Source organism: Rhinolophus ferrumequinum, chromosome 21 (genome assembly GCF_004115265.2).
Source record: "Rhinolophus ferrumequinum isolate MPI-CBG mRhiFer1 chromosome 21, mRhiFer1_v1.p, whole genome shotgun sequence".
Classification (NCBI taxonomy): Eukaryota; Metazoa; Chordata; class Mammalia; order Chiroptera; family Rhinolophidae; genus Rhinolophus; species Rhinolophus ferrumequinum.
Genome location: NC_046304.1, coordinates 14,119,586 through 14,143,898, shown reverse-complemented (window position 1 = coordinate 14,143,898; position 24,313 = coordinate 14,119,586). Strand labels below are relative to the sequence as shown.

At 58.7% G+C, this 24,313-nt stretch overlaps 3 protein-coding genes across 6 annotated transcripts in view; 1 reads left to right on the top strand and 2 right to left on the bottom strand.

The window, feature by feature from the left end:
• The window catches only part of SPNS2 (SPNS lysolipid transporter 2, sphingosine-1-phosphate), a 35,359-nt gene extending 31,164 nt beyond the window's left edge, over positions 1 to 4,195 (top strand). The window contains exons 10-13 of one of the 4 annotated variants that reach the window (XR_004421234.1): positions 1,171 to 1,269; positions 1,352 to 1,515; positions 1,898 to 2,058; positions 2,564 to 2,664. Coding sequence is in view for 3 of the 4 variants with exons in the window: in XM_033089272.1 (XP_032945163.1) it covers positions 1,171 to 1,269; positions 1,352 to 1,515; positions 1,867 to 2,058; positions 2,564 to 3,044 (936 nt within the window). In the remaining variant the exon portion in view is untranslated. Of the gene's footprint in view, positions 1 to 1,170; positions 1,270 to 1,351; positions 1,516 to 1,866; positions 2,059 to 2,563 lie in introns of all 4 variants that reach the window. The other 3 variants (XM_033089272.1, XM_033089270.1, XM_033089273.1) reach the window with 3 other exon arrangements.
• Positions 4,196 to 4,228: 33 nt separating this feature from the next.
• MYBBP1A (MYB binding protein 1a) lies at positions 4,229 to 18,540 on the bottom strand. The gene is made up of 26 exons (XM_033089269.1): positions 18,262 to 18,540; positions 17,935 to 18,030; positions 17,127 to 17,210; positions 16,971 to 17,045; positions 16,769 to 16,876; positions 15,650 to 15,825; positions 15,320 to 15,487; positions 15,081 to 15,198; positions 13,442 to 13,737; positions 13,048 to 13,158; positions 12,660 to 12,785; positions 12,292 to 12,459; positions 12,104 to 12,203; positions 10,885 to 10,981; positions 10,623 to 10,774; positions 10,200 to 10,283; positions 9,973 to 10,122; positions 9,711 to 9,881; positions 9,463 to 9,620; positions 8,076 to 8,328; positions 7,721 to 7,855; positions 7,572 to 7,640; positions 6,772 to 6,885; positions 6,492 to 6,593; positions 5,373 to 5,521; positions 4,229 to 5,221 (listed from the first exon to the last, which is right to left on the bottom strand). The coding sequence occupies exons 1-26, from the start codon at positions 18,523 to 18,525 to the stop codon at positions 4,636 to 4,638; spliced, it is 4,110 nt and encodes a 1,369-aa protein (XP_032945160.1). The 5' UTR covers positions 18,526 to 18,540; the 3' UTR covers positions 4,229 to 4,635.
• A 10-nt stretch (positions 18,541 to 18,550) lies between these two features.
• Positions 18,551 to 23,609, bottom strand: GGT6 (gamma-glutamyltransferase 6). Its single transcript, XM_033089274.1, has 4 exons — positions 22,313 to 23,609; positions 21,511 to 21,710; positions 21,309 to 21,422; positions 18,551 to 20,999 (listed from the first exon to the last, which is right to left on the bottom strand). The coding sequence occupies exons 1-4, from the start codon at positions 22,444 to 22,446 to the stop codon at positions 19,960 to 19,962; spliced, it is 1,488 nt and encodes a 495-aa protein (XP_032945165.1). The 5' UTR covers positions 22,447 to 23,609; the 3' UTR covers positions 18,551 to 19,959.
• Between the last annotated feature and the right edge of the window lie 704 nt (positions 23,610 to 24,313).

Here is a 24,313-nt window from a genome sequence, read left to right as displayed (position 1 = left end):
TGCCACAGTATGGGACAGCCCAGGAGATCAGAGTCTGCCTGGAGGTGGGGCCCCTGCCATCTCCTCTCCTCCAGGAAGGCTGCTTTGCTCCTCCAGAGCGTCCCTGTATATCTGCTTCACCAGGGGCAATCTCGTGCCCACACCAACCCGTGGGCTGCGGGAGGTTGGGGGAGGTGTGACTCAGCTCTGTGCCTCAGCGTGAAGTCAGGAGGGCTGGCCGGGGTGGGGCAGGGATCACTGCACAGACCTGCAGTGAGCGGGGAGGACTCTGTCCTGCCCTTGGTGCTGGGCAGGACCCCCATCCCTGCCTCGGCCCCCAGAGGCAGCCCCAGCTGCTGACAGGATTTGGGTCCCAGGGAAATCATGTCCCATTTTATTAAGTGTCACAGCCATGTGACTAATTATTGTTGGAAATGGGGTCACACAATTCCATCAGATCCAGGTCTCCCCCCACCCCCTGTAACTGAGAGCCCAGTGGGCACTGGCTGCTCTCACAGACTGTCCAAAGGCTGGCATTCTGACTAGATGAGGCAGCTGGAGCTTGGGGGCAGGAGGCTGCCCGGGGCCCCCACTGAGTTGGCTACTGCCTGCCCCAGGACTGCTCTGCTGACCTTGGCCCACCCAGCTTAGGGCTGCTTGGTCTCACGGGGGTTCCTGGGGCACAGCAGCGCCTGGCATTGGTGCTGTGGGTACCCGTGGGTAGAAGTGGAAGCTCTTCCAGGCAGGGTCCTGCTCCCTACCTACTCTGCAGGCCGACTTAGACCTTTCCAGGTCCTCACGGAGGGAGAACCAAGATGGGCCTTTAGCTTGTGGGGAGGTGAGAGCAGGAGGCTGAGTTCAGGGTTCGGGGCCCAGCGCTGCCTGCCTCCATGTGGGATTTGTGTCTCTCTGGGCCTCAGTGTCCCATGACCTGCGCTTGGCTCCCTACTAACAGTTCAGTGCAGAACCTCAAGCAGCCTGGTCTCCTGAGCTGGAGATGAGCAGAGAGCCCTGCTGGATGCAGGAGAGAGGGGCTGGGTGGAGGGAAGGGCCCGGGGGAGTGAGGTGTTAAGATACCGGAGCAGAAGGGGTCTGAGGGTGCGGGGCCTTCAGAAGTGTCCTGACTCCAGGAATGAGGCCAGGTGGGTGGGCCTGGCTCCGCTGGCCTCTGACCTGCCACCTCTTCCACAGTATGTGGTCATCCCCACGAGACGGGCCACCGCCGTGGCCCTTCAGAGCTTCACCTCTCACCTGCTGGGGGATGCCGGCAGCCCCTACCTCATTGGCTATGTGAGTCCTGGGGCCAACGGGCAGTGGTGGGTGACGGGCTTCGGGAGGTGGGCCTGCCCTGACGTGTCCCCCCTCCTTGCAGATCTCTGACCTGATCCGCCAGAGCACCAAGGACTCCCCGCTCTGGGAGTTCCTGAGTCTGGGCTACGCCCTCATGCTCTGCCCCTTCGTCGTCGTCCTGGGGGGCATGTTCTTCCTTGCCACTGCTCTCTTCTTCCTCAGTGACCGTGCCAAGGCTGAGCAGCAGTGAGTGGGGGTAGGGTGGGCCTGTTGCGTCTGTTGCCACAGCCCTGCCTGGGGTGGTGGGAAGGGGATTCGGGTGGGTCACCTGGTGCCCCAGGGTTCTGGCCCAGCCCCTAAACCTTCCTGTCCCTGTGACGGTGCCTCCAATGCACAAGCCTGCATCCCACACGCACCAAGGGCCTGGGAGCTATGGGAGCCCACGGTGAACCAGGCTGTTCTCTGGTTCTCGATGGGTTTTTCTCTGGAGTGAACGGTTTGCAGAGCTGGGACCTCTCTCCTTCCTTTTCCTCTCATTTTCTGACTTCTTTCTCCTCTCCTCTTTACTCTTCTTTCTCTCTCCTCTCCCCACCCCTGGGCTCTCCCACCTCCCCCTGGGGCTGACGAGGTCCCTGCCCAGCACCTCCGGGCAGCTGGCCCCCGCGACGCGATGTGCCAGAGCAGTGCCTGGGCCCGGCCCCCGCTGACCGGCCACCTCGACCCCCACCCGTCTCTCCCCCAGGGTGAACGAACTGGTGATGCCACCTGCATCCGTGAAGGTCTGAGGCGGTGAGTGCATACTGGGGGCCTGAGGGTAGGCTCCTTGTGGGCAGGGAAGCGGGGAGCTTAGGGCAGAGGGAGCCCTCAGGGGAGCACTTTGCTCTTCCTGAAATGTTGCCCAAATGGACTGGAGAATCCGTAGGAAGGGGGGCAGTCTCCGTCTTCCAGTAAATCAGCCCACCCTCTTCCTTCCTCAGAAGGGCTGGGGGCAGAGGTCAGGGCTGCACTGGCCAGGACGCCCGGCTCTGTCCAGGATTTGGTCCTCCCTAATCTTCCTAGAGGGGCCAGGGCCTGACTCCTACTTTGACCTTCCTCTGGGCCTGGTCTCTGGGGGCTGCACTTCCCAGCATTGCAAGACCCAAGGTCACTACCCCCAAGCCCTGACACCAGGAGACTCACAGCCCTGTCATGCCCCCAGAGCAAGGGGTTTCTCCAAATAGCAAGGAAAATGAAGGAGGGAAGCTCGAGGACGGCCCCTCCTGAAACCTCTCACCTCTGATGCCCCTCTCTCTAGGTGCCTCGGGGACTACGAAGAAGCTCCAGTCCCACCTAATCTGGGTGTCCTACAGCACCTCGGCCCTGCTGTGCTGTCCAGCTTCCCGTGTGACCTTCGGCTGGGCGCCCACCCGCTCTGGTCTGGGACTGCTGAGTGGCCATGGCTCCAAGAGGAGGCCATGTCCTCAACTAACCTGGAAGGCTGTGTGGGCTGGGGCCACGTGGCTGGACAGACCCCCAACCCTGGGTTTGGGCTGCAAGGCCCCTGGGGGCCAGGGAGAAGACAGCCCCCATTGGGTGTGTGGAGAGAGCCTGGCCTGTCACCAGCGTATATGACCCTGGGCAATTCCCTGCGCTCTGCAGACTGTGGGGTCAGGCGGCTGGACTGGCCCACGCAGCTTGCTGGACAAGGCACGATCTGTAGCTTTGAAGACCCGACAGCTCCTGGACGGCACAGAGAGGAGGTAGCCCAGGCCTCAGGGTGGCAGTTCAGGCTCTGAGGCTCTGAAGGGCCTGGAGTGTGAGGACCACAGCCTTTCAGCTGGGCCTCCGACCTCGGTGACATCAGACTCATCCTGCAGAGCCGGGCACCCGTGTCACTGGGCACTTCCCAACCTGGCTGGTCACTCTGGAGGGTACTTGTCTCTACTGCCTTGGGCTGGCTCTCAGCCTGAAGATCTCTCAGGTGGGGACCATCCCAACAGGGAGCTGGCATCACCAGGGGTGAAGGCCCTGGTGACTGCTACACACCATTCGTGCCCCCAGGACTGAGATATTTGGGGAGCAGCCCCTGGAGACCCTCTGCTGTTCATCTCGTCCTGGACCCCTCCCGCCCCCCAGAAGCCAGGACTCCTATACCAGGCTGGGTCCTCTCCAGGGGCAGGGCCCAGAGGACTATTCCCAGAATCCACGGGGCAGTAGCCAGGGCTCTGGCTGCCAGTGGCAGCAGGCACCCACTAAGCTTCCTGACCCAGGGAGCAGCCTGGGGGAGGCTGAGGCCAAGAGACCAATACGCCAGAGCCACCTCTACCCAAACAGCAGCAGCGGCTGTTGCTCACACGCATTTATTTCCACATAGCCCACTGCTGCCCTGGGCCTCTGACCACCCCTAGTCCCGTCCGCATATACCAACCCATCCTCATAGCCACGCAGGGTGTAGCTGCCAGCTCCACACCAGGCCCCCGCCCCCCGGCGGGGAGCTTCTCATACCCTCTGCTCCACATTCCCTCCCTGCACATCTGCTGGAATCAAGGTGGTTATGGTCTGGGGGCCGCTTGTGGCCAGTAGGAGCCCCTAAGAGCCAGCTTAGACAATGCTCTTTGCCCTGTAGTTACTGGCTGGTGTGGCTTCAGTGGTGTGTAAGCTAGTGGAATACCCACTCCCCACCGAGCTCTGGGGCACCCTGGGGGGCCTAAGCAGGGGGTGGGATCCCCCAAAGACCAGCCTGGCCTCTACCCTCAACCCCAACCGGGGCCCCAACAATGTTTTCTTGTTGTACAAGAACCAGGTCCAAGTGTTGCCTCCTCTTCCTTCCGGAAGCCAAACTGCTCCTTTATTTTTTAGAGCTGCTGATTGTGAATCTCAAGAGTCTTAAGAGAGAAGCCAAATATATTCCTCTTGTAAATGAAGAAATAAACCTATTTAAATCATGCCCTGGTGCCTCCCATAGGACAGCAGCCCAGGGGTGGGGGGTACAAGGAGTGGTCACACCTGTGCTCAGGCAGGGTGGTGGCAGCACTGCACGGGTGGCATCTACCTGCGCTGACTCACTGAACATGAGCCCTGGACCTGGCGCATACTGCTGGGAGCCAAGTTCCCAGCCCTGTACAGGTCAAGTGTGTTCTGGGCGAAGAAACAGGCCCGCCCAGGGCCGGGGTCTCTGCACCTCCCTGGGACCATGCGGAAAAGGACTTGGCTTGCACTTGCTGCAGTAGGACGTCCCAGCAGGCTGGTGACAGACCCTCTCCCCCCAGTGCCAGAAGTCAGCACCTCAAGTCAGCACCTCACACAGTGGCTTGTTTATTAAAATCGTGGTGAAAAACCAGGAGTCTCTGGGGCTGGCGGGGACGGGCTGAGGGGCAGGGCCTGCGCTCAGGGCTTGCTCCCCTTCCTCAGCTGTGCTTTCTTTTTCTTGGCCCCGCTCTGGAAGAGGCTGGGGCTCCTGCTGGCCAGGGACAATCTTGCCTTTTTCCGTGGCAGCGCCGACTGCAGCGCGGGCTGTGGCGACTTGCCTGAGACCTCCTTTGTGGGCAGCTCCTTCTGATGCTGCTTTTCAACAGCAGGCTCCGTGGGGGACATGGGAGTGGCTCCATTCACCTGGGACAGCTTCCGGTTTTTCTTGTGTCGCTTTGGGGTCTTGGCAGGGGTGTTGGGGCTCGTGGTGGGGGGCTTTGGGGCTGGACTCTGGGCTGCAGGACTTTTGGCCTCAGGCATCCCATTGACTTGGGCTTCCGCTGCGACCTTAGCCTTCCTCCTTTTCCTCTTCCTCTTGCCTGTGCTGGGGGGCTGGTCCCCACTGGTGGCTGCAGGCGTGGCATCCTCCTTTTGCGTGGTACCCTCCGACTTCCGTTTCTTGCGCTTCTTGGTCTCTGGCAAGAATCCCTTTTTCTTGCGCTTCATGCTAACGGGGCTCTGCGTGGGGCCTTCCTTGGAATCCTTCTTCTCCAACTTGGGGCGCCTGGGAGGAAGCGAGCAAAGTAAGGAAGTGTCCAGCAAGGGCAGGAGTGGCTTTCACATCTGTGGTCCCATGGGACCCAACCTGCCCAAAGCTCCCACACTGGGGCATACACATCAGAATGTGTGCAGCGTGAGGCCCTCCCAAAACCTACTGGACTCCGAGGATCCTCATGGCCTGCCAGTAGAGGTCATAGAGGCGGCAGGAACCGGTCGAGTGCTCCCCCTGCTGCACCCTCTGCTGCAGCTTCTGCTGTTGGCTCTGCAGCACGCCCCGGACACCGGTCAGGTCCACGGTGAGCTTCTGCAGGTGTGGGAAAGCGGTGGCTGCAGTGGGGATGGGAAGCAGGGCCTCTTCCCGGTGTTTGGTCCCCCGTCCTCCCACCCTTGCCCACGGAGTACCTCTCCGGTAACCCCATGCCCCCTTCTGGACCCTCAGCCACTCCTTCCGCCTGTAAAGCACCAGTTTATCTTGCCTTGGGAGGAAAAGCAGAGCCCCAGGTGCCACGTTCGTTCCCTCTTCCCACCGCCAGAAGGCCTGATCTCTGCTCCTCACCTCCTACTTAATCCCCCCCTTGGTGGCTCTGGCCCATGCACCTCTGAGGGGACCATGCAGTGACCTCAGGGTAGCCAAAGCCTTTCTTCCCATCCCACCTTCCCTGCCACATACTGAATGGGTTATTTTTGAAATCCACTGGCTTCCAGAACACCCTTCTTTCTGGCTTTGTACTACCACACAGCGTCGCTTCTCTGCCTGCTGTTCTGTCAGGCCCGAGCCCAGGCTGTCTCCTCCTTCTAGTACCTTCTCAGCAAGCTCGCTCTGCACGTGGGCTTTGACCAGTGTCTGTGCTGAGGCCTCCCAGACTTTTCCCTCTGGACCAGCCTGAGGCAACCAGATGTTCATCCTTCTGGCCCCCGCTGAGGGCCCCCTGCCTCCTCTCTGCAGGCCTGGAAACCTCTCTCCTCCTTACTAGCTGCGCACCAGGAATCTCCTTCACTTCCTCCCATGGTCCCCGGCCCTCCCAGCCTCTTCTCAGTTTTCCTACTGGAGCACGACAACAGCACACCCTCTCACCCTGACCCTGGCCAGGCACAGGTATGGCACTCTCCTCTCCCACCCAAGTCAATCACCTGTGTCCATGGCTCTCAAACCACCCATAAAAACAGCCCAGATTCCTCCCCTGGCATCCAGAACCTTCCGCCTGCCCCTAAGCCTTTGCTCAGACGGGTTCCTCTGCCTGCCTGCTGACCTCCCTCCTGAGTCCAAGGCTCACCTCGTGATTAATGATCCGGAAAAGAGTGTTGAGTAGCTCCAAGGAGGACCGCTCCTTCAGGTGCTCCGACTTGGTCTGCGCCTCACCCAGCGCCCGCAGGTTCTAGGGAGAAAGCGGCCCCCCAAACCATTTCCCACACCAGAGACTAAAGCCCCGAGGGAAGAAACGTCTCCTGGGGCAGCCACAAACCCACCCTGAGGCATAGGGTCCCAGTAACCCTTGCTCCTTGGTTCCCAGAGAAGCGCTCCTGATGGGGGTGTGGGAGGAGCTGTGGCGTTACCTCAGTGACCTTTGCCAGGATCTGGCCAATCAGCTGCTCCCACTCAGGGTCCTCAAAGCACAGTCTCAGCTCCCGAATGGGCAGGGCCTTCTGGAGCAGCAGGCAGGCCTGGGCCTGGGGTGGGGAAATGGTATCACCAGGAGCCTCGGCATGCTGGGCCAAGGCTCAGGTACCCACAGGGGACTCCTAGAGCTCTGGGAGCCTGCTGGGCACACTGAGGCCACAACAACTCTAGGCTGTGTGTAAGGGTCTGCTTGCTGCTCTGGGTCCAACCTGCTTAGGCTGTCACAACAGAAGCTCTGGGCTCAGTAACCAGCTGCTCCTGTCCCCTATTCTCAAGCAGGTGCGGGCGAAGCAAGGGCTGCCAGCTCAGTAAGAGATGGCAACCTGGATTGAGACAGTTCCTGACCTTCTTACTGCTCAGTACCATCTTCCTCCAGCTTCCCTGTCTCCCTTCCAGCCCCCCACACCCCACCCCCAGCCTGCCTGTCAGCCCAGCACCTGAGCAGACAACCAGGGGCTTCTTCTGTGCAGGTCCAAGTGTGAGCGCTAAGGAGCCAAAGGGCTTAGGCCACATGGGAAGTGGCAGCAGTGGGGACAGAGCTGCCCCCAGCCCCACAGCTACTCTGTGCTTACAGTGGGGGAGGGGCTGGCAGGTCAGAGAAGGAGGAGTGGGGTGGGCTTATCCCACCCTCACCCTCACAGGGGCAGCACTCCTAGGCCTCACAACTATTCATTCACAAATGAGTCAAGTGAGTAATTCAGACAGGCCCTCGGCTGGGATCTGGGAAGGCCCTTACCTGGTGGCGGGGCCGCGTTTGGCCTGTCACATGCTGGACCACAATGGGGAGCAGGCTCTTACAGAGCATCTAGGGAGGGAAAGACAGGGCTATGAGATGGGGGACTGGGCTGAGCAGGGGCCCTGAGGTGGGCCAGCCTCCACACTCACCGGGTGCCGGGAGAAGAGGCTGAGGAACATGGGGACGGTGAGCGGGCTGTTGCGCTTGGTCAGGAAGGATCTCAGTGCTGATGAGTAGATTGGGGTCACGAGGCTTAAATCCAAGCAGCTGGTAGCCTGGGCCACCTGAGAGAAAGTCGGTGTGATGCCAGGGAGAAGAGTCTCTGGTATGGGAGTAGAGCCTGGCTGCCTTCAGAAAGCTGAAAGCTGGGTCCTTGGGAAGACATGGCCTCAACTCCCCATCTGTGAAATGGGCGGATGGTCCCAGCCTGCTGCCCGGGACTCGCTCCTATCGCCCAGCACTGGACTTTCTAGGTTGAGCCTTCTTGGGCAAGGGCCTGCTCACCTTGGGGACCTTGGCCTTGGTGCTGGTGTCAGTGCCTGCCTTCTCCTTCTTCGGGGTCTTGCAGATGGACCTTTCGGAAGTGTTGCCCTTCAAGACCCGGAGCAGGTAGAGAGAAGCGTTGAAGTAGTAGAGGGAGATGGAGGAGTCGGCCTGGCGGCCAGCCTGCTGCACCAGTCGCTCCACCTGGGTATACAGCGTCTCCACACAGTTGCCCACGTCACGGCAGTAATGCCGGGAGCGGCACAAGTGATGCCTGTTGGGCAGTAAGGGGTAGAGCCTGTTACAACATTCTCTTTCCACTCCTGCTCCCTGCCAAGCAGAATCAACCCCACGAGTAAGGGTCCCAAGTCCCATTTCATGGGGAAACGTACACCTAGAGAAGAAAAGGGATTCGACTAAGGCCGCAGAGGGAGGCCCAGGGCCATTTGCAGATTTGCTCTGAGGACAAGCCAAAGGGGAAACCGGCTTCCTAGGCTGAGGCTACACCATGGGCCGAACACCCGACCTGGTCCACGTCTCTTATCTATACCTGTCTCTTGTGGGACAGTGGCTTCCGAGCCCTTTGTAAAGCAAGACCAGGGTCTGTGTGCTCAGAATCCTATGTGGCCCCGCAGGGCTGCAAACAGAGTAGGGCTGAGGCAGGACACTCAACAAGCCCAACACTGCCCAGGCAGGTGGTGGGGAGAGCTAGCAGAGAAGGGGCGGCCTGGGGCCTGCATGGGAGATGAGCTGGGGGTGCACTGTCTGTCACTCTCCCCACCCGCTGTATGCTGTGCACTTGGGATCTCAAGTTCCTAGTCTTTCAACTGCTCCAGCCTCTCAGCACTCCGGAAAGCAGGTCTGTATTGGCCATGTGCATCCTCCCTCTTGCCGGGCTCTCTGCTCTGGTGCAGCCCACACTGCCGCCCATTTCCTAAAAGGCAAAGCAGGCCCCCTGCCACGCGCGGAGGACTCTTACGTTCCCGCTCGATCTGACCAGCTCCCCTTTGGACCTTTTCTGCCCTGCCTGCGGCTTACAGGCTGGATGTACTCTACAGCTCCCAGAACTGTCTTCACCTTCCCGGGGGGCCTTCCTTGGCCCCTCGAGACGCGTTAGTGCCCCCACCACTTTGTGCTCCCACTAGCTTCTATCTACCCCCTGCCACAGCCCCAGGACAGCACTGCCAGACGACCAGTCTGGTTTCCCAACCGCAGTGACCCTGAGGCCATGGATGGGGCTGGGGCTGGGGCCGGCACGGAGCTGGTGCACTAAGTGTTGGAGGAAGGATGGCAGAATCAAGGACTGTGTGTGTGTGACGGTGCCCCCGAGGCCGAGCTGTGAGCCGTGAGCCGAGCCGTGAGCGGCCTGGGCCCGTCCCCCCGCCAGCAGGGCCCGCCCCGCGCTCACGTGAAGATGCGCGCCGTCTTGTGGAGCAGGTCCTGCTCCTGCTTGGTGCTGCTCGTGCGCATGCTGCGCCGGATGATGTTTAGCAGCGGCTCCAGCAGCTCCAGGACCAGCGGGTTCGCGGGCTGCTTGGTCACCAGCACCTCGATCAGGTCCAGGACCTGTGGCCGGGACGGGTGGGCTCAGCCAGGCGTGGGGGCACGCGCGGAGGGGGGAAGGGGCGGGGAGACGGGACCGGTCCTCGGGCTCACCCTGATCTGGAAGTCCCGCCGGAGCGCCTTCTCCTTCTGCAGCTTGTTCTTCTCGTCCCTCCGGGCCTGGATGCGCAACTTCTGCTCGGCAAAGAGGCTGGCAAGGTTCTGGTCCAGCGCCATCATGGCCTCATCCCCCAGCTCCTCGTCGTCGTCGTCGTCCTCTCCACCCTGAGGGACGGGTGCCAGTGAGCAGCCTGGCCTCCCGCAGGCGCAAGCAGACAGACAGACAGGCGCGGGAGCCCTCCCCGCTCCTGCTCACCAGCGCCTTCCCTGCCTGCAGCACGGCCATCAGCTGCTCCCGGAAGCAAGGGTCCACATCCCCGTCGCGGTCCTCCTCGTCGCTCTCCTCCTCGTCACTCTCCTCCTCACTCGCCGAGTTCTTATTGTCCTCGCCGTCGGAACTCTTGTCCTGAGGGGGGCCGTGTGTCACACCTCCCGGTCGCTCATGTGACTGCCCGCCCTGCCCTGCCCCCTGCTGGCAAGTACCTCCTCGTCCTCCAGCTGCTTTTCGGAATCGTCCATGACCACTACGTTGTCGTCCTCGTCGGGGCTCTGCTCTGGGTTTAGCACCTGCAGGACAGTCCCAGACAGCTGACCCTTTACCCTCCTCAGACCACTGGGCCCTGCTGACTGCCCTTCTCTGACCATGCTCTGTCCAGTCTCGGCCAAAAGGCCAAGGGAGGAAAACGGAGCCCAGGAGGGCAGGCCACATCCTCCAGTGCTCGGTGCCAGCACCCCCGCGATAGACCTGACGACCACTCAGCACGCCCTGGATCAGGCTCACATGGCAGCAGAGTTTGAGTGAGGCCCCCACCCACTCTGCAGATTACAGCGAGGATGTGGGCTGATATGACAGCCCTGCTTAGACAGCAGCACGCCGGGGCTCATTTCCCCAAAGCCCCAACTCACGTCCAGGATTAGCTGCAGGGCACGTGGAGTCAGGTGGGAACAGATGTGGGTAAACACACTCCGGGCCACCTGGCGAATCAGGTGGCTGGGCTGGGCCAGGAGGGCCAGAAGGATCTCCACCAGCACCTCTACCCATGGTGGCTCCTGGGGGTCTGCAAGAGGGGAGAGGACTGAGCCTGGGCAGGGCACTGCTGCCCCATTCTGGGTCCCCATTGTGCCCAGGATGTGCCCTGCTGCCCCCACCCCAGGGATAATGACCCACTGGTGGCCTTGGAGCGGGTCTGTCGGGTCTTCTCCCCCAGGCTCTTCTTGATGCAGGTCTGGATGTCACCTAGGAGGTCGCAGCTCTCTGTGGGGGACTGTGGGTAGGGTAGAAGTCAGGAGGCAGGCCCCACGCCCAGCCTTTGCTGAGCTTGGGGAGTGGCTGGCATCAGAGGCCGAGAACACTCTAGCTTGCCTGGCTAGTCACCCCCACCATCCAGAACGGAGGACGCCAGCCCAGGAGATGATGGCACTTTACACTTAACATGCAGTCACGGGCTCTGAGATCCCTCAGGGAACATGGAGCCCAATAGCCCCACGACGCCGAGGGGCAGAGGGGCAGTTGGGTCAGGGTCACAGGAAGCCAGCAGGCCCCAGCCTCGTGGTTCAAAAGTCTCGATGTTTTCTCCCACACCTGACTCAACATTATTACAGAGGAAACACTGAAAATCACTAATTTTAACTAATTTAAAGTGATTTAAACCCATTTTGCTGGGGATAAGTCCAGAATCCAGCCACCCACCTTGCTCGACCAGCCTTGGGGGGACCTCTGAAAACAGCCCATGTAATCCGTGGTACCGAAAAGGCAGACTTTCCCCTCATCATGCAGCGGGGGCTTCAATGTTTGTGCTGGGGTGGCAGAATAAAGGCCAAAATAGGAGCCCAGAATCCTGGCCATCTTTGTCTCCAGCTCTCTGGCTGTGGCTGGGCTCCACCTTTTATTCAGGAATTTGACAAACCCTTGGTTCAAGTCAAGCTCAGAGATCTCGGTCTGGGGTAGGCTCAGAATGTGTCACCAGGGCCCTGAGACCCAACCAAGCCAAGGAGCAGAAGGGGCCTCATGGCCAACCTTTACCCACACAATTTGACCACGGGCTGGGCCAGGAGTACCCGAGGCCTGGAGGCAAAATCCACAGCCCAGGGGCAAGAAGGGAGCGACATCTGCTCAGACTACTTAAGACCCGAAGCAGTCCCATAAGAGCCTCATGTGATGCGAGAGGAAAACCTCCAGAGAAATGAGGCTTCAGAGTCAAGAAGAAACCATGAGGGTCAAGAGCTGTTGGCACTGACTCAGCTCCACCCATGACCACTTGGACTAGGAAATCTGCCAGGTTCAACTCCCCAGAGCCTTTCCTGGCAAAGCCCTGAAGCCTCTCAGGAGGAAGCCTGTCGTGCCCAGATCCCAGGTCCGTCACCCCCGCCCTTCCAGGCCACCGTACCTTGAAGAGGTGGATGCCCACGAGGAGCAGCAGGTGCTGAAAAGCAGTGGCCTTGGCCTCCGAGGAGCGAGCCTCTAACTCCTTCAGAGTCTGCAGCATCCTGGGGCAAGATGGGTATGCTCTTAGGCCACTGCTGCCAGTGTCAGGTGCCAGTGTCCCACCCATCCCCTGGCAATCCTGCCCCTTACCGGTCCCAGGCCTGGCGCTGCTTCGTAGTAAAGGGTGTCAGGGGGGCCGCGTTGCGGCTGTGGTTCAACAGCATGTCTGCAAACTGTACCAGCTGGTAGGTCCAGGACTGCCTGCCCTGGGTCTGCTCCGGCTCCTGCCTAAACTGCGTGCTGAGGGTCTGCAGCAGGCTGGGGGAGGGTGGGGGTTGGGGTCAAGGGCTGGGTCCGTGAACATGGCCCCCTCCCTCCATCCCCACACCGACCCACTGGAACTCACTGGGCCTCTGCAGCTTCTCCCAGCTTAGAATTGGAGGGAACAGGTGTCCTCCAGGCCCCCTCCCAGCCTGCTCGCCCACCCGCACACCTCTCCCAAGCTGTGCACTGCCTACCTGAAGAAAGCACCGCTGACTACCTCTCGGGCCCGGCCATCCATAGGGAAGGAGAACTGCTGCCCAGTTTCTGGGATCTGGGACGTGGGCTTCTTTGTTTCAAAGAACGAGTGGAAGAAACAAAACCTGGGGCGGGTGGGAGAGCAACCTGTGTTGATTTGGTTAGTGCCACCCGTTTTTAGCAGCCCCTCCTTGAAAGGTATCACTGAGGGCCTGGAGGAGAAGGGAGCCACTCTGGTGATGAGGTAGCAGACATTTCTCAGATCTGGATCCAGCATCCCTCCCTCGGAACCAAGACAGAGGCGAGGCTGTGTGGCCGCAAGCAAGTCACACCGCTCGCTGGCGGCCCCCCCCCCCACTGGAGCTGGGGTTTGAACGTGTCTCACACCTGGCCACCTCCTCGATCAAGGCCTCCTCCTTCTCCATGTGCAGGCTGTCCACGATGCTGACCAGGCGGAGGATGACCCACTTCCGTAGCCGGGACACAGCCCGCTCAGGCCTGGAGGACAGAAGCCATTTAGAGGGCAAAAGTGGTACTCCTTTGCCCCATTTTGGAGACAGGACACCAAGATCCCTGCCCCCTGATCACCAGCAGGGGAACACACATGAGGAAACTGAGGCCTCCTTTGGGAGCTAAGGCTCGGATCTCCCCCTTCCCTTCCACGGAACCAAGACCCTGGAGGTGGGAGGGTCCTGGTGTTTGGGCTCGGCAGGCCCAGGAAGCCAACTCCTGAGCCCCGGGCCCCTTCCTGCCGCCCTCACCCCGACCCCGGGCCCCTCACCCATGGAGTGAAGCATCCTGGGCTTTCTTTTGGTTGCTGGTACTGAAATCCACCAAGGAGTCCAGGTCGGGCTGGAGAAACATGTCCCGCAGCCAGGCCACGTAGCCCTTGAGGGCGGGGGCACTCAGGAATCGCACAACCCGCCAGAAGGTCGGCACAACGGGGAGGCCCTGATTGGTGAGGGATGTGAAGGCCACCATCACGGCCAACTGCCGTTCGGGGTCATCCCGGCAGCCTTCCAGGAAGGTTCCCACATACTCGTTCATCTCTGGAGCAAACTTGAACTGGTTCGGGAACTGCAAGAGTCAGGGACAATCCCATCAGCCTCCTACCCAACGTGGTAAACCAAGGCCCAGGCTCCCCTGCATAGCCAGGCTCAATTGTCTTACGCCCCAATGCTGCTGTCTGGCATCAAGGCCTGTCCCCATCTGACCGCTCCAGCCCCCACACAGCCAGCCCCAGAAGGCCCCTCCTTCTCACTTCTCACTGGATCAGGGCAGCTGTTTTCTGGGCTTGAGACAGGGCAGAGCAGTGGTTCAGAGTCCAGACTGGGCCATCAATCTGACCTGGGTTCAAATCCTACTTCTACCACCTCTTAGCTGTATCAGAGTGGAGCTTAAAATCTCTTACGTGCTTATTACTACATGCTGGACACCATGCGACATATTTTGTGTGGCAGCTTGTTTAATCTTTGTAACAAAACCCTCTGCCGTGGGCCTCTTTTGTCATTTTACAGATGAAGAAAATGAGGCACAGAAAAACTTAGAAGTAATCTCTGAGGGTCACAGGGCTCCAAGCGGGTGCATATGGGATACGGGCCCGCTCAGCCTGGCCTCCAGCCACGCTCTTCATCACAGCTCTCTATTTTCTGACCTGTCCTTCACCCACAATTCTAATGGGAATGCATCTCCCCGAAGCTGCTTGTAGAGGTGCAAGCAGCTGGTGAGGGGAGCAAACCCAGCAGCATATCCTGTGCAGTGGGCACTGCTCTGGGTGCCTTGTGGGTATTAACTGGGTATCATTTTCACCACGATTTTTGAGGAAGCACTGCTCCTCTTGTCTCAGAGATAAAGAGAGGCAGGCACAGGGAAGGGAAGCAAACTACACAAGATCACACAGCATCACACAGCTAGTGAGCGGTGGAGCCAGGACTGGCACCCAGCGGTCTGGTCCCCCATTCCACATTCTTAACCGCCACTGGACTCGCCCTCAGCTTAGTGTGGGGAGTAGACAGTGCTCAGAACAACTTCAGTGATGAGGATGACACTCCTTCTCATAACACTGGGGTGGATGGAGGCCTGGGTATGCCACTGGCTGGACATGTCTCTGCTGAGGGGCCCAAGGGCAGAAGGGCTGACCTAGTCAAAACTCCATTCGCGGGGAAACAGTCGTGGGGGGCTCAAGTAGCTCACTTTACCCAGAGGCAAGAGACCCAGGTCCCAGGCCCCTCTCAACAGCAGCTATGCTTGCCCATCCCAGGCAGGGGCTGAGGCAGGAAGACCCACTATTGCAGGAGCAAAGAGCAAGCCTGTTTTCTAGAAGCTGGCTGATCGCTGAGGCAGCCTACCCCCTTCCTGAAGGAGGCAGCCGGGTTGCCCGGCCTTTTCTGGCAGTGTAGGGCTGCAGGGGCGGCACCCACCTTAGCAGTGACCATGTGTTCCCCGTAATGTCGGATCAGGTCCCCTCGCATCACCAGCTGTAGCTGCTCCTTGGACAGCAGAGGCAGGGCCGCACCCAGCAGTCGGAAACACAGGTAGCTAGGGCGGTGCATGACAGAGCCTGGTCAGAGCCCTGTTTCCCTGGTGGCTCTCAGGACTACCAGCCCATCCCTGCTTAACAGAGAAAAGGGGGTGGAGAGCAGACAAGCACCGCACGCACCTGGCTGGCCAGAACTGCTTCTGTAGTAGCCCTTGTTCCACAACTTCCTTCCAGAACCGTGGGAACTTGTCCTCCTCAAGTGCTAGGCGAAGCAGGTCCAGAGCCACAGTGGGCAGCTTGCGCTCCTTCTTCACAGAGGCAGCGGCCATCTTCAGCACAATCACCAGTCTTTGGAAGAGGGTGGAGGGGACTCAGGGGGCACCCACTGAACAGGTAAGGGCCAGGGCACCCAGGGAAGCAGGGACACCCCCCAAGCCATACCACAAAGCTATGGATGACCAGATGCAGCCCCTCGGCCCCAGGGAGCCCACCCACCCACCTCCCTCACACCTGGGGATATTCTCATCTGAGAAGAGGTCGACCGATCCCATCAGCTTCTCAAGCTTCGCGGGCACCTTCTGATGGGCCAAGAGGAAGAGCTCCAGGTGCTCAGGGGAGGCAAGTACTGAATTCAAGTCGACTTTGAGGACCTTCGGTAGGATCTCCTGCCACATAGCCTCTGGGACCTGAGGCGGGGACAGGTTGAGGGACGGTGGCTCTCTCACAGCATTTTTTGTCTCTCCCCGTTCTACCTGCCAGGCTCCCGTGAGGCCCCTGGCACAATGCCAGTCTGAGGTGGGATAGCCACAACCTACCCTGCCAGGCATCAGAATCATGAGAAGGATATTTGTTAAAAACCTTAAATCCCCAAGTCCCAGGAAGCTGGGTTGTTCACAAGCACCCCACTGATGCTAACTGGCCTGGGACCGCCATTTTAGTTCTCCTCTATTGGGTTTTTTAGGACTAACCCATTTCTTATACAAGGGTCCCCAAGTGGAGAGCTGGGGTTCAAATTCAGGTCTTCCTGGCTCTGCAGCCAGGGCTATGCAAAAAGCTGGGGCCCAGCTGTTGCTGTCCCTGCCTTTTCCTCAGTAGTAAAGGGTCCCAGGTACGAGCCTACCTCCATTCCCCAAGTAGGGCAGTGGGGGCCCTTCAGGGGCCAGCTCTACTCAAAACACATAGCAAACACGTTAGTATACTTGCCACGTGCCCGGCACTGTTCTAGGGCTGCACTGTCCTATACGGCAGCCATTGGCCACATGTGGCTACTGAGCATGTGCTCACCCGAATGGAGATCGGCTGTAACTGTAAAATACGTACTGGCTTTGGGAGCCTTAACGTGACAAAAAACAGTGTAAAACATTCCTACAACTTTTTATACCGGTTGTATGTTGAAAGAATGCTTTCAGTTATATTTTAGATAACTGAAATATAAAAGTATGAGATTAAGTATGTTACTAAACTATATTTATTTCTTTTTACCAGTTCAACACGGTTACTAAGAAAATGTCAAGTTACACACTTGTTTCTGTGCTGCCCTAGAGTGTTTCCGTGCGCTAACTCACGAGAACTTCTCCATGTTTCTATGAGTAGCGCTACCTGAGGTCCCACAGCTGGTTAAGTGCGTACCTCAGAGAGGATGTCCACCAGGGCCTTCTGGGGCTGCTCCTGCAAGTGGTTGTAGTACTGGGCCAGGGCTTGCAGCAGCTTCACCGACTTCATCAGTGCCTCTGAGTCCTGGTACCCACAAAGGGGGAGAGGGTATGAGGACATACCACGGTCCCCACCATTCCCAAGCCAGTCCACATCCTCGTGTCCCCAAAGCTCTTACCTTCACCAGCCTGCCCGACTGAAAGAGGGCTAGCACCCCAAACAGGTTTGCAAAGAGAGCGGGTCTCATCATGGCCTAGAAAAGGATTCCAGTGAGAAGGGCCCACGTATTCCCCATCCCGGGTCTGCTGACCTCCCTGAGGCCACTAACTCTCACCTTCTTAATTTTCTGTAGGTCATGTTTCTCTTCTATCTGTTTCAGGATGCTGCACAAGGGGATGTCTTCGAAAGACTGTAACAGCTGTCAGCAGTTGTGGCAGGAGGGAAAGAGGGGCACAGGGGAATGGCACAGCCACATGCCAACAGACTGCAACCTCCTCCCACTTCTCCCTGCAGCTTCTGCTCGGAGGCCTCGGGCCCCTGCTCCCACCCTAAGGATGCCTCTGAAGCTGCTCACCCCCTCTGAGCAGCGCTAATAATAGAACATGCTGCCTGAGTGGAGCTGGAGCCTCCCTGCCTCCCTGCCCCATGCCTACCCCGACTGCAAAAGTATCTCCTTTGGCTCCTCGATTGTTCAACTGAGATTCCCAGATACTGTATCCCCACAGCCTGCCCTGGGCACCCCCAGGCTGATCCTAAACGACTGATCTTTACTGCCCTTCCGATTGTCCAAGTTCCTCAGAAGTGGCCTATAATTAGCTAAGTGCCCCTTCCGGGGAGAGAGCCCTGAACCTGGCAGAGGTACGGAAACCCACTCCAAAGCTTACTACCTCAGTAAATGTCAATCCAAAAAGAAAACTGCTCAACCTCCTACTCCACCTGCAGGGGCTTCCCCATGGACAGGCTTCGCTTGCTCATACACCTCCTCCACGTGGGAACTCCTCCCATCAGCTCAGATGCTACTACCCCCCATCACACTTCTCCCTCAGACCACTGACTCCTTCCCTGCTCTGAGACATCTGCCCTGCTCACTCCCCACCGTTTTGACCCGCGTGGCTGGGACCTTCCAGGAGTCACCACCTCACCTGGGCCAGGGCCAGACTGTAGCAGGGCCGGGCGGTTTCTCGTCCAACCCCGAGCCCAGTGATCAGGCGCTTCAGGGCGTACTTCATCTCGGATCCCTGCGGAACCACGTGCATTCCCGGGTCGACCAGTGACAAGAATCGCACTGCACCAGCCCACCCCCGACTCTTGGCCCGCGCTCATCTGGGCATCCAGGTTCGCGACCACATGCCCCCAGTCCCAATTCCTGGGGTCCACCACCACCTCAGATGTGGGCCCAGGAATTGGGACTGGGGGCATGTGATCGCGAACCTGGACACAGCCCCCTGCCCCAGGCCCTGCCACCATACCTCTGGTCTGGTGCGCAGATACTGCAGGAGCTTCTCCGTGGCCTGAAGCCGCGTCTCCTGTTGCGGCTTCGCAATGTCCCAGAAGAAGTCCAAGAACTCGCGGCTGTGCTTCAGCAGGCCCTGACGGTCGGCGGGCCGGGCGCCGCTCTTCATCGCCTCTCCAGGAGACATAGGCTCAGCGTCGTCCTGATTCTCCGTCTGCGCCATGTTTCTGGAACACGTGGGCTCTGAAGACAGCCTCTTCCGGGTCAGATCGCGGCGCATGTGCGCTGGGTTGGGTCGGCTGGGGGCGGAGCCGGGGCGGGGCGGAGCCGGGAGGGGGAAGGCGCTGGCGGGGGGCTGGGGCGACCCGGTCCTTCTGCTCTTCCTGACTCCAGGAGTTCAGGAATTAGGACTTTTTTCTGAGTGCGGTGGGGTTATTGGAAGGTTTTATGGATGGGCTGGGCTTGATTCTATTTAAATTTTTAAAAGGTTATTCTGCAGCTGTGTGTGGGGTATGAATTTATGTAGGAGTGCAAAGGTAGACGCAGGAAGAACAGTTAGAGATAATGGTGGGTTGGACTAAGGTGATAGGAGAACAAGTAAAATTTCAGCTAGTTTGGAGCTGGTAGGAGGTGATGGGTGTGGAGGGAGAAAAAAAAGAGGGATGCCAGATTTGGAGCTAAAATAAATGGGTAGATTGTGGTGCCATTTACTGAGCTCAGGAAGAATTTTCTTTGCTGGGGGAGAGGTGGAGGTGGTGGGATCAAGAGTTCTTTTAAATCAGACATACCTTTTACAATGTGTGCGTGAGGTACTACCGTGTTTCCCCGAAAACAAGACCGGGTCTCCTATTAAATTTTGCTCCAAAAGACGCATTAGGGCTTATGTTCAGGGGATGTCATCCTGAAAAATCATGCTAGGGCTCTTTTCCGGTTAGGCCTTATTTTCGGGGAAACACAGTACTGGTCACCCCCGTCGTGGACTTGAGAAGCTGTCCCTGGACAGTTGTAGTGAGAGAGACCCTAGCCCTCGGGGAGGTTAGCGTTGAACCTGGCCTTTAAATTCCATACACCCAGCTCTTGCCTCTTTTGTGCCCCTGGGGCATCTCCTACTCACCCTCTCAGCCTCTTCCTGGTTTTGCTGTCTGCTTTAGAAAGTGAGATTAAGAGGTTTATCTTGGAGGTGTAGTGCCCTAGGAGGCAGGAGGTGAGTAGAGCAGGGGGAGCTGAAAGACACCAGCCCAGGCTCTGTCTCTGGGTGAGGGTCTCCTGTGCTGCCCATTGGGGAAGCCCTGACACCAGGCACCTCAAAGACTTATGGGAAATGAACCAAGAAGCAGGAATGGAACATGGAGTCTGGGAGACTTGCTTTTTATTTTGTTTCCAGCCTCGTTGGAGGAGATCAGAAGAGGGTGGCCTGAAGGAGAGGGCGGAGAGGCCAGCAGCACCCCTGGCTCTGCTTGCCCTGCCCACGGGGTCCTGAGCCTAGGCAGGGCCTTGGCCTTCTCTTACCTTTCCTTCCCAGAGCGGGATCTGAACTCAGGGCTGACCCCAGGCCCTGGTACTCTTTTCTTATCCTCAGTTTCCTTAGCTGAGAAGAGCCAGTTCAAGTAGCTGAACAGGCTAGAGTTTGAGTGCCTGAGCCAGCTGTGAGCGCATGATTGGTGCACACTTTTTATGCACTCCATCGCTGCTGGGTCTGCTCTGCTCCTGCCCCTCAGAACCCCTGGAAGGGGCAGCAGCCATTGGGGACACTGGAGACGTGGGCATGCTCTGCATGGACTGCCACCTGGAGCACGGTCCCTTGGCCACACAGGTTGGGGCTCTCTGTTGGTCCTTGCTGGGCTTGGTGCTGGTGCTGGGCCTGGGCTTGGAGCCCGGCCAGGTGGCTGAGCAGGGCGCGAGTTGTGACTCTGGCCACTTCAGGGGTCCCTGAAGCCACCAGCCCCAACACGTCGGCTTCTGTGTCATCTAGGCTGGTACGAAGGATGAGGGGGCAGGACCAGGTACTAATTGCAGACTTAGCTACCAGGTTGCTGAGTAGAACCCCAGTGCTTGGGGACAGGTGTCGAGAGCCAAAGGAGCTGTTGAGTGAGGAGGTGAGAAGGAGCACAGAGCCGCTGCTGTCCACGGTGGCCAGGACGCTGCTCATGGGGGTCACAGTAGCTTTTTGGGGTAGTAGGCAGGGGTCAGGGCGGGCCCCTCTAGACTGTAGGGCTGCCTCCAGCAGTGCCTGCAGTTCTGGGCCAGCTGAGGGGCTGGGGGTGGTGAACAGGATGCCCTGGGCCAGAGGTAGCTGCAGTGCTGGCTCCAAGGTGGGCATGGGCTCAGCTGAGGACCCATCCAGCCCCAGGTCTCTGGCCAGCGGACTCAATAGGGCATCGTTGGCAAAGTCGGGGGTTGGGGCAAGTGCTGCCCTGCGTAGCACGTCTGCCAGTTTTGGGTTGGTGGCTCGGGCCCCAAGGCTCAGGGGGGTCCCGTCAGTGTGGCAAAGTAGTGGACAGAGACCCTTTGTGCCCTGGGCTGCCAGAGCCCTGGCCAGGGGCATGTCTACCAGGAAGCCCTCTTGAGCCAGGGTGGTGGGGCCCACCAGCAGGCGTGGCCAGGGCAGGCGGCCGAAGTGTGTGTGCAGCAAGCGCAGGGTAGGCAGAGCCGAGGGCATCCCCAGGCCGGGGGCCAGTGTCTGGACTGGGCCTGATGTCAGGGCAGTTGAATTGCCCGAGGAGCCATTGTGGAAGAGGCCCCAGAACATGGCACCTGGGGGAGACAAAGGGGTCACACATGGGTCAGGGGCACTGACTGGGGTCAGGGTCACTCTGTAGCCCCAGGTAAAGGGCAACTGACTTAGCCTGGGGTCAGAAGTTACTGACTAACTCTGGAGACCCACCTGGGGTCAAGACCACAGAGACCTGGGATCAAGGGTCACAGCCTAGAGTGGGGATACTGGCCACGTCCTAGGTCATGCTCACTAAACAGCCTTGAGGTCAGGCCCACTGAATGCCTGGGTTCCAGGTCACCAATGAGGCCCAGGGTTGGAGTCGCTGTCTGGGGTTGTGGGTCACTGACCTAGGCCGGTGGCGTGAGGATGCACCACTGCCAGACACAAAGCTGCTCCAATTCCGGCATCCACGACATTGCCCCCAGCAACGAGCAGCTCTTGGCCCAGGTGGGAGCACGCGGCTGCAGCAAGGAAGGGACTGTCATGGGGAGGGGCCTGGGTCCAGTGACCCTGGCCCCTCCCCTCTCCCGAGCTGCTCCCATCACTGACCTGCAGGGCTGATGATGGCACCGTGGTGGTATACGCCGGGGCGGTGGGAGTGCCCACTGGGTCGAGGGGCAACAGAGCCAAAGGTTTCTGTAGAGCTACCCCTGGTGTGGAGTTGCCATGTGGCCAGGGAGAAGCCAACAACCAGCAGCAGCAGGGTGGCAACTAGCTGGGCCCAGATCCCAGGCCGAACACCACCTTTCCTGCAGAGAGGGGTATCTTGAGCCAGGGCTGGGGTAGGAGGACACCCATGAGCTCCAAGAAAACCCAGGGACTGTTTCCGGAAAGACTGAACTTGCTTGCAAGAGGAATATAAGTTTGCCAAGGAGAAGGGCCTCTTGGTAGATGGTGTAACCTAGACAGAGACGTGAAGATTGGGGAAACTGAGGACAGCTAGGGAGGGATCTCTGGAGAGAAGGTTGGAGAGGCAGGGTTGAACCTGGCTGGAGGCAGGCCTGACGGGGGTTTGGCAGGCTTGAGGAGCAGGGCCCGGCCAGGTGTGGCCAGGCCCCAACCTGCTCAGCAGGTGCCTCCTGAACTAGGGGGTGGGGTCTGGGAACCTTTGACAGAGCAGCTGGCAGGGCTGGCTTGGTACAAATTTTCCTTCAGACACAGACCTTGGGTTGACTGGCTCAGGCCAGATCTGGGGCTGCAGGTTCCCCCTATTCAACCAGAAAGTTCCTGGAGCTGAGCCAAGCACAGGGTTGTGTGACCCAACCCCCCTCTCCCCTTACGGACCCCAGAGGGAGGGACTTACCAGCTGTAGGCCCGAGTTGCCAGGTGCCCAGACCACTCCCTGACTCACCCATAGGAGTCCTGGGACTTCCAGGGGTCGGGGACGAGTAGCTCTGATATCTCTTCCTCTTCCCCGTCAGGCTCCAAGCTCGGCTCCCAGAGCAGCAGCTTTTGGTAGACCACAGGCTCTGCTGTGACTTCCATGGCCCCGCGGTACCCGCCTCAGCTCGCCTGCCTGCCTGCCAGCCTTCCCAGCTGAGTCTCAGGAGGCCCTGCCCAAGCCAGGGAGGTGGAGGCAGCCTTAGGGAAGGGTGCCGTGGAATCCAGAACAGGTCTAGGCAGGTCATGGGGCCAGCGAGGCTGCGCATAAGTCTGCCCCATTAGGACACAGGGCCGTAGGGGCTCATGGCCGGGCACTCTGTCAGCGGACATAGCTCGGTGGACACAGCCCTTGGGCCACAGCCATAGACCCTGAGACCCAGGATGCCCGCTGGTTCCCTTTCTTAAGTGATGCAGCCCCTGGATCCCCTGGCCTGTTCAGGACTCTACTCTAGGGACAGTAGAGCTTGAATTGGAACTACAGTTACATTGTGGCTTGAATCAGGGCTCAGCATGTGAGTAGGTTCTGCTGTGAGGAGGTGTTTGGTCTCTAGCTGGGGTCAAGAGTCAGCCTGAGGCCCTGCCAAGGATCTGGGTTTGTCTGGGGAGCAACTAGTGGTGAAGGCACATCATGTGGCTCTTGTCCAGCAGGTGGCGCCACAGGCCTCTTGGGGACCTGCAGCCTGGAAACCATGTTTCCAAGTTCCTTCACTCTGTGATTCACATCAAGGACCCCAAAGAGTGCTGCAGGACAAGTTATGGACTTCAGTCATATCCATTCTGTAGTCATCTCTCTGCTGACCACTCTATTATGACCACTTCAAACCTTCTCCCTCTTCCCTGCCTCAAACCCCAAACCCTCCGACTTGCACTCTCAGTGAACCATCTTCCTCCTAGATCACATGGACACATCAAGACTGATGGAAGGAGCCCCCAATATCCACCCCTTCCTACAAACCCACCTTCCACATCGCTCTCTCCTCCCCATCTGATGCAATGGAAAAGCTACTCTCTGCCTCTGGTTCTGGCCCAAACCTTTCCACCTCTTGCCTCCTGCTTCCCCAGGGACCTCACTCTCTTACTGACCCCTTCTTTCCTGTAGCTTCACGTCTTCTCTACTGGTTCCTTCTCAACAACTTTTAAACGTCAAGTCGGGAATAGGCTTGGTCAAGACGGCGGAATAGGTAAACGCTATGCTTACCTTCTCTCACGACCACATCAAAATTACAACTAAACTACAGAAAAACCGGCATTGAGAATCACCTGAAGTCTAGCTGAACTGAAGCCCTACAACTATGGACATACAGAAGAAGCCACCTTGAGACTGGTAGGAGGGACAGAAACATGGAACGCGCTGGTCCCACACCCACATGTGACCATTAATAATCAGGAGGGATTAATATTCCATTGTGTATATATACCACATCTTCTTTATCCAATCATCTATTGAAGGACCCTTTGACTCTGGGTGGTGAGCACACAATAGAAAAATAAAAATCAGGAGAGATATCCCAACTGCGGAGGTTTCCACTGAGGAATGAGGGGTCCAAGCCCCACACCAGGCTCCCCCGCCCAGGGTTCCATTGCCAGGGAAAGAAGTCCTCATAACTTCTGTCTCTGAAAACCAGTGGAGATTGTGGCTGAGTGAGATGGAGGTCTCCTAGAGTCCCAGGGGCTCCTCTTAAAAGGCCCACTCACGTACTTACTCCCTGATGGACTCAGTTGCTCTGAGTTCCAGCGCTGGGGAAGCAAATCGAAAGTCGCCAGGGACAGGGAGGAACTGAGTTATCTGGCTTCAGGGCGATGGCTGGAGGGGCAGTTTTCTCCCAGATGGAAGAGCTTGCAGAAGCCATTGTTTCTTTGATGAGCCCTCCTCCCTCCCGTATGTGCAGCCACAGGCGGCTGCCATATCTGGGTCTCTAACAACCTGGCTAACACCCTTTGTTCACCCAGCTCTGGTGATTCCTGGAAA